Source organism: Drosophila erecta, unplaced genomic scaffold, assembly GCF_003286155.1.
Source record: "Drosophila erecta strain 14021-0224.00,06,07 unplaced genomic scaffold, DereRS2 tig00000000-arrow-pilon, whole genome shotgun sequence".
NCBI classification, from domain to species: Eukaryota; Metazoa; Arthropoda; class Insecta; order Diptera; family Drosophilidae; genus Drosophila; species Drosophila erecta.
In genome coordinates this window covers 5518522-5527346 of record NW_020825194.1, presented here as the reverse complement: position 1 = coordinate 5527346, position 8825 = coordinate 5518522, and the positions used below count along the sequence as shown (strand labels likewise).

At 48.5% G+C, this 8825-nt stretch overlaps 4 protein-coding genes across 4 annotated transcripts; 2 read left to right on the top strand and 2 right to left on the bottom strand.

Annotated features, from left to right (window-relative positions):
• The first annotated feature begins 5 nt into the window (after positions 1 to 5).
• On the top strand, positions 6 to 1232 carry LOC6555254 (integrator complex subunit 12). The gene has a single exon (XM_001981599.3). The coding sequence runs from the start codon at positions 133 to 135 to the stop codon at positions 1129 to 1131; it is 999 nt and encodes a 332-aa protein (XP_001981635.1). The 5' UTR covers positions 6 to 132; the 3' UTR covers positions 1132 to 1232.
• Positions 1233 to 1298: 66 nt separating this feature from the next.
• Positions 1299 to 3576, bottom strand: LOC6555253 (nucleosomal histone kinase 1). The gene is made up of 2 exons (XM_001981598.3): positions 3029 to 3576; positions 1299 to 2972 (listed from the first exon to the last, which is right to left on the bottom strand). The coding sequence occupies exons 1-2, from the start codon at positions 3260 to 3262 to the stop codon at positions 1359 to 1361; spliced, it is 1848 nt and encodes a 615-aa protein (XP_001981634.1). The 5' UTR covers positions 3263 to 3576; the 3' UTR covers positions 1299 to 1358.
• Positions 3577 to 3610: 34 nt separating this feature from the next.
• Positions 3611 to 5729, top strand: LOC6555252 (histone H2A.v). The gene is made up of 4 exons (XM_001981597.3): positions 3611 to 3831; positions 4128 to 4205; positions 4387 to 4500; positions 5148 to 5729. Exons 1-4 carry the CDS (start codon positions 3829 to 3831, stop codon positions 5376 to 5378), a joined length of 426 nt encoding a protein of 141 aa, XP_001981633.1. The 5' UTR covers positions 3611 to 3828; the 3' UTR covers positions 5379 to 5729.
• Positions 5730 to 5985: 256 nt separating this feature from the next.
• LOC6555251 (SPARC) lies at positions 5986 to 8824 on the bottom strand. Its single transcript, XM_001981596.3, has 3 exons — positions 8707 to 8824; positions 6925 to 7104; positions 5986 to 6870 (listed from the first exon to the last, which is right to left on the bottom strand). Exons 2-3 carry the CDS (start codon positions 7090 to 7092, stop codon positions 6118 to 6120), a joined length of 921 nt encoding a protein of 306 aa, XP_001981632.2. The 5' UTR covers positions 7093 to 7104; positions 8707 to 8824; the 3' UTR covers positions 5986 to 6117.
• Position 8825: the final 1 nt, after the last annotated feature.

Sequence of the window (8825 nt, the reverse complement as noted above, 5' to 3'; positions counted from 1 at the left end):
TTTTGGCGCTTTGTCCGAATCCACGGTGCCAAGTGAATAGCACCGGCAGTGTGGCTACACTGGCAAAGAAAACAGCTGTTGCGCGTGGGAAAACTGCATTTATATTATTATTTACTATATTTAACCGATAACATGGCCGCAAATATAGCCGCCGCCGCTGCAGCTGCCCAAGAAGTGGATCCTGTGCTGAAGAAGGCCATCAAGTTGCTGCACTCAAGTAATCCCACCTCGGCGGCCGAATTGCGTCTGCTTTTGGACGAGGCTTTGAAGACTCGTTTTGGCCCGGAGAAGAGTTTGACCAACAACATGACTCCACGGATGCTGGAGGATGAGGCCAACTTTGTCGGCCGGGCTGCCACGCCCCCACAGCAGCCCATCAATGCGGACGAGATCATCAACTTGACCAACTCACCGGACAAGGAGCCCTCCGATTCGGTGGACACCATTGCGGATTCGGATGACGGCTTGAGCGCCGTTGGAATAGTAAATACCGGAGACACCGGCGACTTTGGCGACCTCAATTGCTGCGTGTGCGACGAGATGGTTTTCACGGCCACCAACCGGCTGATTGAGTGCTCCAAGTGCGGTGCCATGTACCATCAGGAGTGCCACAAGCCTCCCATAACAAAGGAGGAGGCGGCCGATGACCAGGAGCAGAACTGGCAGTGCGACACGTGCTGTAACAAGCCAACGAGCAGTGGAAGGACAACATCCTCTGCAGCGGCCGTAACGCCAACTGTCTTTATAGCCGACGAACCCGTGCCGTTGACCAGCAAAGCCAAATCGTCGGCAGCCTCGTCGCGCTCTTCTAACTCTTCCAACTCCTCGTCGCCCTTCTACAGACCCGAGCCCAGCAGCTCCACCAATGCCAGCAGCAGTAGCAGTAGCAAGCATGGCCACAAGTCCTCCTCTTCGTCGTCGTCCAAATCACATAAAGAAGATCGCTCGTCTAAATCCACGACGGCGCCTTCACTTAGCGCCATCGGCAGCCTGGAGAAGCACAGCAGCAGTGGCAGTGGCACCACCTCATCGCGACGCAGCAGCTCCAGCACCAAGTCCAGCTCCAAGAGCAGCTCCTCCAAACATCACGAAAGCGGCAGCAGCAGCAGCAAGCGCAGATCAAAGCAGTAATTTAGCATTCCTTATAATTAAGTATAAAGTTTAAATCTACATAAGATTCTAAACGTTTGATAAGGATTTCCAAATTAAACAAAAAATCATTTCAAATAAATGATTTTATACATGGTACATATGTACTCCGAATGTAGCATAGACTTGAGGATATATGGACATGAGGAAAATAATTAATTTTTTTTATTTAGAGGTTACAAATGTAAAAATACAAAAAACAACAACTCCTATCGTTGGTATTTCCGCACAGTGACGGCTGGTGTGCGCGGAGTACGACCGGATGTGGAGGAGTCGCCTTCGTCGCCATGTCCGTTTACCTTGCGAAGGTTTACTCGGGTCACGGGAGAGCCATCCTCCTTTGTGCTGGACGCCAGACTGCGGGATAAGGGTGTCCGTGAATCAACCGCAGCGGCCTTATCTTTATCCGCCCTCTTTTTGCGTTTGACATTCACAATTACGTTGGCATCCATGCTAACGTCAAGCTCGAAGTTAAACTCGTAGGTTTTGTTGGAACGCGGCTGTGGGGTGAGGTCATCGTTGATCACGGTCTTGCCACCGGGACGCCCGCGCAGCGAAATAGACGGGCTGAAATTGATCTTGGCAGTGGGAGTCTTGAGCCGCGCAGCAGTGGGCGTCTGTGGCTTTGGGCTGGCCTTGGGTGTGCTCTTTGGCTTGGGACTAGCCTTAGGAGTGCTCTTTGGCTTGGGACTAGCCTTGGGAGTAGCTCTCTCCCTGGGAGTTGACTTGGGCTCAGCCTTAATGCGCTTTTGGATGGGTGATGAGCTTTCTGGGGCAGGAGCAGCAGCGGCTCGCTTCAAGGGCGAAACTTTGGCGTTTCGGGCTGATGGGGAGACCTTTTTAGCTGTCTTCTTGGGGAGTGGTCTATATTCTTCCTCATCATCTTCGCTGGCGGAGATTTCCTCGTCTAGTGACGAGTTCAAGGCTGGCGAAACATTTTTCTTTGCTCGCTCTTTTGCTGCTGTTTTGCTCGTGCCGGGTGGACTGAGGTTATTGTTGCTGCTGGTCTGTGGCTTCAGCCTGAAGTCGAGATCTCCGCTGTTTGGAATTTTTAACTGTTTGAGCGCACTTGAGAACCAGCTGCGGCACTTATCGTAGTCCGGCTCCTGATTGTGCGTTAGTTTTGAGACATATTTCATGAAATCCCCAATTGGAGCGTGAACTCCCTTCGGAAACAGCGTCTTGAGACTGTCTCCTATGTTATCCATAAAGGCTTCCTTGGCCTTCTGAACTTTGACAGGTACAGTCAGTAGTTTCTGCGTCACCCATGGCAGCTCTGCGCCCAGCCACTCGATGAGATTGTAGCCGAGAATCTCCAAATCCGCTCGTCTGGTAGGCACGCCCAGATGAGCATCCCTGGATGTGTATTCTATAGTGCCATTATGCATCTTCTTAGGGTCCGGCTTGAAGTCGCCTGTGATGAAGTGTGAGGCCAGACCGAAATCCACCAGGTACGCCTGCGTAGCGCCGCCTTTTCCCAGGCCCAGCAGTATGTTGGCCGCCTTAAGATCGGCATGAACGTAGCCAGTGCTGTGCATGTACTGATAGACGTCCAGCATCTGAATGGCCAGCCGGTAAACAGTGCCCTCGGGCAGTCGCTTGCCGTTCTGCTGCAAAAACTTGGAGAGATCGCTGCCATAGCGCGGCATGACTATAAATCGATGCTTTTCACCATTGACCTCCACGGAACCATTGGCCAGTATGTAGGGCATGCCCAGGGATTTGAGGCCGTGCTTCTGCTTGAACTGTTTGATGTCCTCCTGCTTGGCGTTGCGCAGGTAGAAGTGCATCTCCACGAAGAGAGGACCATTGCCATGTGGCTCCTGAAAAAACGGGTTTTAATGGGGAATCTCCAAAGAGCCAAGCGAGCAGAACTCACGCATTTGACCACCGCATCGTAGTTATTTTCCCCCACTTTGCAAGCGGCGTAGATCTCGCCGAATCCACCAACTCCGATTGAGGGTCCAATGCGCCACTGGCCCTTGGCCAAATCGGTAAAAACTGTGCCCTCCTTCACCTTCTCAGGCATCGCGTAGAGCTTGCTCTTGGCCTTCTTAGCCGGCACCGCCTTCTTTGCTGGCGCAGCGGCTTTGGGCTTGGCTACACGCGGCATCCTCTGGGCAAGATCGTAGTACAAAAGCGGCTAAGTACAAGATTCGCAAATTCCGCTCGAAATGCCGGGTTATCAGTGTTGCCAATCGGCGCGGGGAGAAGCGTCATGCAGGGTTGTCAGGCGAATGACAGTTTTGAAAATATTTCAAAGCACGACTGCTTGTCGAAACAGTGTATTTCCAGAGTTGTTACCCTTTTCCCAAGGCATTGAAACGTTAAAATATAACAAAAATTCAGTTTCCACGCTATTTTATGATAAAGATAGCCTCGCAACTGGCGCCACTGGCAGCATGCGGCCAAAAGTGGAAGCTTCCATCTAGGGGTGAGTGCATATCGATAGGCCAAACATCGATTAGTTCCGTTCCACCCCTGGCGTCCACTGACGGCGTCTTTTTCCCGAAAAAATTTCAAGTAGTCGAGACCGAATTCCGCAGAAACAACTCACACGCTTCGGTTCCGCGCTGCAAACAAAATAAGCATTCCCATCGCGGCAGTTACAAACACAGAGTGCCCCACAGCCATTTGCAAGCGCAGTTAGCAGGCAGCAGAAAAATCGATTGAACAGAAATGGTAATTTTGCGGCGAATTTTGAGCGGCAGCGCAGCTTGCTTTTCGCACTGCGCGTGCCCCCCGCGAATTAAATATTGATGCGGACTGCGGGAGACGCACAGTGCACTCGAATGTGGACACCACGTAGGCCGCAACAACAAGGAGCCTCGAAATCGGCGGGCATTTGTTATTGTGCTGCTGTGGGCGATCGGCCGTAACCTCACTTCGGTAGCGGTGCCACCATTTTGTGTTTTCTACAACTTGTGCCATTCGCTATATTATTTTGTATTACACATTGTGCTGTGTTCTCTTCGCAGGCTGGCGGTAAAGCAGGCAAAGATTCAGGAAAGGCCAAGGCGAAGGCGGTATCGCGATCGGCGCGCGCGGGTCTCCAGGTGAGTTTTACAATCTGTACCTCGGTTTTTTGGCGCCTTTTCGGTACCCACCTCGCCAGCGAGCATATTCCACCACACAAACAGGGTGTTCGCTCTCGGCGGACGTGGGGGTGACAAAAACATAAACAAGCCAGTCGCCGTTCCAATCAACTAACCAGGAATTCCCTTCTGCCGCACACAGTTCCCTGTGGGTCGCATCCACCGCCATCTCAAGAGCCGCACTACGTCACACGGACGCGTCGGAGCCACCGCAGCCGTTTACTCCGCTGCCATATTGGAATACCTGACCGCCGAGGTGAGTCCGTCGACTTTTCCCGCCTCCCGCTTTTCTCTCGCGACACTTTTCCCGCTCCAGCTACATTTTCCTGTTGACACTTTCAATGTAAACAGCATTTACTTCAAATATTTAAGGAACAGCCCTTATTCCGAAATTCCTACAGTTGCATTTATTCCACTTTTCTTATTGCGTACAGTAACTACAATTCTCCGCTCCAATTGAAAACCCGAGTTTCTTATTGACATTTTATGTGGAACGAGTATGACGAAAATGTACATCTTATTTATGAAATATTCGAGCCGCATTATAAATTGTCTAAATATAAACAACTTCGTACTTTTCACTTTATGTAAAAATGTATTAATTTTATACGAAGTATACATTTTTATAAATATGTTTTTCACGCATTTAGGGAGCTACACTTTTCCCGCCACTTTTCCTAATAAAACGTGTACATTTGAATTTTTTTTATTGTTGACATCTACACTTGTTTTAATATTTTGGTAATGTAATTTGTATTAGAAAGAGTTTTTTCTTGTTTTGTTTACTCCGCAATTTCGATGTTTGTTTTGGTAATTAGTCGTAAAAGTTGTGGCACACATCATTTTCTACTCTTACGAATTGAACAATTTAATTAACTTGTTTGGTTTTCCCAACCATTTTAGGTTCTGGAATTGGCAGGAAACGCATCAAAGGATTTGAAAGTGAAACGCATCACGCCGCGCCACTTACAGCTCGCCATTCGCGGAGACGAGGAGCTGGACAGCCTGATCAAGGCAACCATTGCCGGCGGCGGTGTCATTCCGCACATACACAAGTCGCTGATCGGAAAGAAGGAGGATACGGTGCAGGATCCGCAGAGGAAGGGCAATGTCATCCTGTCGCAGGCCTACTAAGCCGGTCGGCAACCCGGCATTCGGACGCCTTCGGAACATGCAACACTAATGTTTAATTCAGATTTCAGCAGAGACAAGCTAACAAACCGACGAGTTGTAATCATTTCTGTGCGCAAGCACATATTTCTTATATACAACGTAATACATAATTATGTAATTCTAGCATCTCCCAACACTCACAAGCATACAACATACAACAACAAAAAAACACACACAAAACGTATTTACCCGCACGCATTCTTGGCGAGGTTGAGTATGAAACAAAAACAAAACTTAATTTAGAGCAAAGTAATTACACGAATAAATTTAATAAAAATTATAATAAAAACGCCAATCCTGTTATTTCCAAAACCCAGACGAGATGATTACGCTTGTGTCGCTGAATGTAAAGTAATGCAACTAGATGGTAATAACTCCAGCTGTAAAAAGTACAAGTTTCTTAATTGTGAGTAGCACAGTATCGCGTAAAGTTCAGTTTTAAACTTTGCATTTAGCTCGAACCCACAATATTTGTAAACCCAATAAAAGTGTAAATGCCCAAAGAGAAATATCACAACTGTAGCTTTTCACCCGAAAGATAATAATTAATAGACTGACTTCAAAATGCGTATTATTTTAAAGAAGTTATCATATATTTAATTAACCAGCGAGCATTTACACAAAGACTTGCTAAAAGTAGACATTTTCTGATTAAGGATTAAGCAAGTAGCAACTGCAAAAGTGAAAAATGAGCTTTGGCCTAACCCAGGAGATGTGGCTGAGCCCGCTGGACATCGTCGCAACGCTCCTTTAGGTCCTCGGGATCCAGCTCCAGGCAGGCGCCCCACTCCACCAGGGTGATGCGATGGTCCTTGTTGGAGTCGCAGGACTCGAGGAACGGTGCAATGCAGTGCTCGAGACTGACCAACGGGGCACGGATGGGGAACAGCTCGTGGCGGGAGACGGAACGATCGGTGTCGCCGTCCAAGTCGCACCACTTCCAAACGGCAGCGTTCGACCAGCGACGCGAGTTGTTCGTCTCCGCCTCCAGCTCCATCTGCATGTAGTGCTCGGTCAGCTCATCGCGCTCGGCCAGGTCGCGCATCACGTTGAACAGCCAGTCGCGCATGCGCCTGGGGAAGTCCTTCAGGTCCTCGCCCTCGCAGGACCTGGGCTCGTGGCAGGCGCCGTAGTAGTCGATGTGCATGTGGGCATTATCCGGATTGGTGCAACCGGGCTCGCTACTGTCGCACCAGCAGCGCTGCTGGTACACGGAGCAATCCGACGGCCAGGTCTCGTTGGTGTTGGTGCAGACCAGGCGGCGGGTGTCCACCTCCTCGGGACACTCCGGAATGCACACGCACTTGGGCTTCTCGTCGTGCATCTGACAGATGCGACCCGCTCCGCAGCTTATTGTCTCGCACAGATCCACCTCAACGACGGGATTGAGTAGATTGTCCTGCACTTCGGCCAACTTGGTGGCAATCTCGTTCTCCCGCTCAATATCCTTGATCTGCAAATGGCATTCAGTTAGCGATATAATTGTAATTGATTAGAAGCAACATGCCTTGTTCTTCTCCTCCAGCAGGCGCAGGAACTCCTCCTCGTTCTCATCGATGTCGGACAGGTCGAGGTCCTCATCCAGCAGCTCATCGGCGATCTCCGTGGAGGCCTGGACGTGGCTCAGAGCCAGCAGGCCCAAGCCGAGCAGTAGCCAAAGGGAGCGCATCTTCATTGGCGATCTCAACTGCAAGGGTACCAAGTAATCTTAAATGCTTTAAATCTTATTTTTCTACGCTAACCCAAATATTCGACCTTCTCTCTATAAAACGGCGTTCTTGTGGTGGTTATCTTTTAAAAACATACCATATTTACAATAGAATGGCAATATAAACAAAGTACAAAGTCATTGCGATTGGGAAAGCTGTAATTACGTCGAATTTAGCTGTGGCCTTGGCCCAACTTCCGTTTCAAGAAGGTTTTCGACTATTCCCCGGCTGCGTTACTGTACTCCACTGGAGATCTTGTAACCACCACCCTTACGGGGTGGTTTTACATCCACATCCCGGGCGGCGTCTTCTGCTCATTGAAAACAATTGAAGAAGCCGCAAAAATCTTGCGCGCCTCTGCTGCAGGGTTCAAAAGGTCAACGCGAATGTGGCGCACAGATACAGATGCAGCAGTTCTCCTTTTATGAGCAATTTAGCTTCGAAAACAAAACCAACTCATTGTTGGCAGAAGTTGATTATTGCAGATCTGGAGATTCCAAAATAGAACGAGCGTGTTCATGGAAGCGAAACCAGGATAAAATCTTAGAATTTTAAATGTTTGCCTTTCATTTCCTTTCCCGATGCAAATAGTTTTCTTGCTTTTTCAACCGCAACGTCGAAAAATCTGGGAATATATGAGAATTTGGGGCATGTTGAACACATGTTGACCAGTTCAAAGCTTTTGCCCAAATCGCTAGTGAAATCATTTATATAAATGCTCCAATTTATGTGAATATACCTGATTAGAGCTGACCTTAATCCTATTGCTAAACATACATTCTCAAGTCGAGCCGAATTTTCGTAATGATTTTAAGACGTCGCCACAGTTCCACGCTCTATCTCAGCACATGCGCTATACGGCCTATGGAATATGGCACATCAGTTGCCCAACGACAGTTGGCTTATCGCAGGCCTGACTTGGCTCCACCGCCCCACCGCCGCTTATCAGGATGGGTCGCTTCCGTTTTGGGCAGCAAGATGTGCTTAATCGTCGCTTTTGTGTCGCAAAATATCAAGTCAAATGCGCTGCTATGTATCTGGCAATTGAGAAATGTATACGCGATCTCGGGGTAATGGGGCTTCCAGGAATATCCGAGTGGGATGCTGTTGCAGTGCATTCCACATGCTGCACATACATGCATACTGCAGTACACATGTGTCTGTTTAATTATACCGACGAAACTAGAAACAATGACGTGATGCTGCGTCCAAGATGCAATGTTTATGTCGGCGGGGCCAGTGGGTGAAAAGAAATAGGGCCTGCCGCAGAAACAATTTACTTGATTAACTTGAGGAAATGCAATTCGCAGTTGACCTTGCAAATCACTCGACTAACTTTTTATTCTGGTAAACTGCTTAAAAACCTTCAGCTCTGACCAATTAATTGGCCAATTTTATCGAAAATCAAGTCCAATTGATGACTATTTGCCAATAAGCAAGGAACATTGAACTTGAAGAACTCGAGCCAGAGCTTAGCTTGCAGAAATTTGAGGAACAAGCTAAGTATCTGTATTTGTCACACACTTGTTTTTAATCCGATTACGACACTCAATCCTTTGTTTCACTGGGCGAGTACTCACTGTGCGGTTGATGAAGTGTTTCCTTTCTAATGTCTAATCGCGTTGGCGGATGGCAAGCGACTGTTTGCCTGTGGAAAAGCTTCGGAATGATTACGGATCGCCAAAGTGGAGCATTGTCC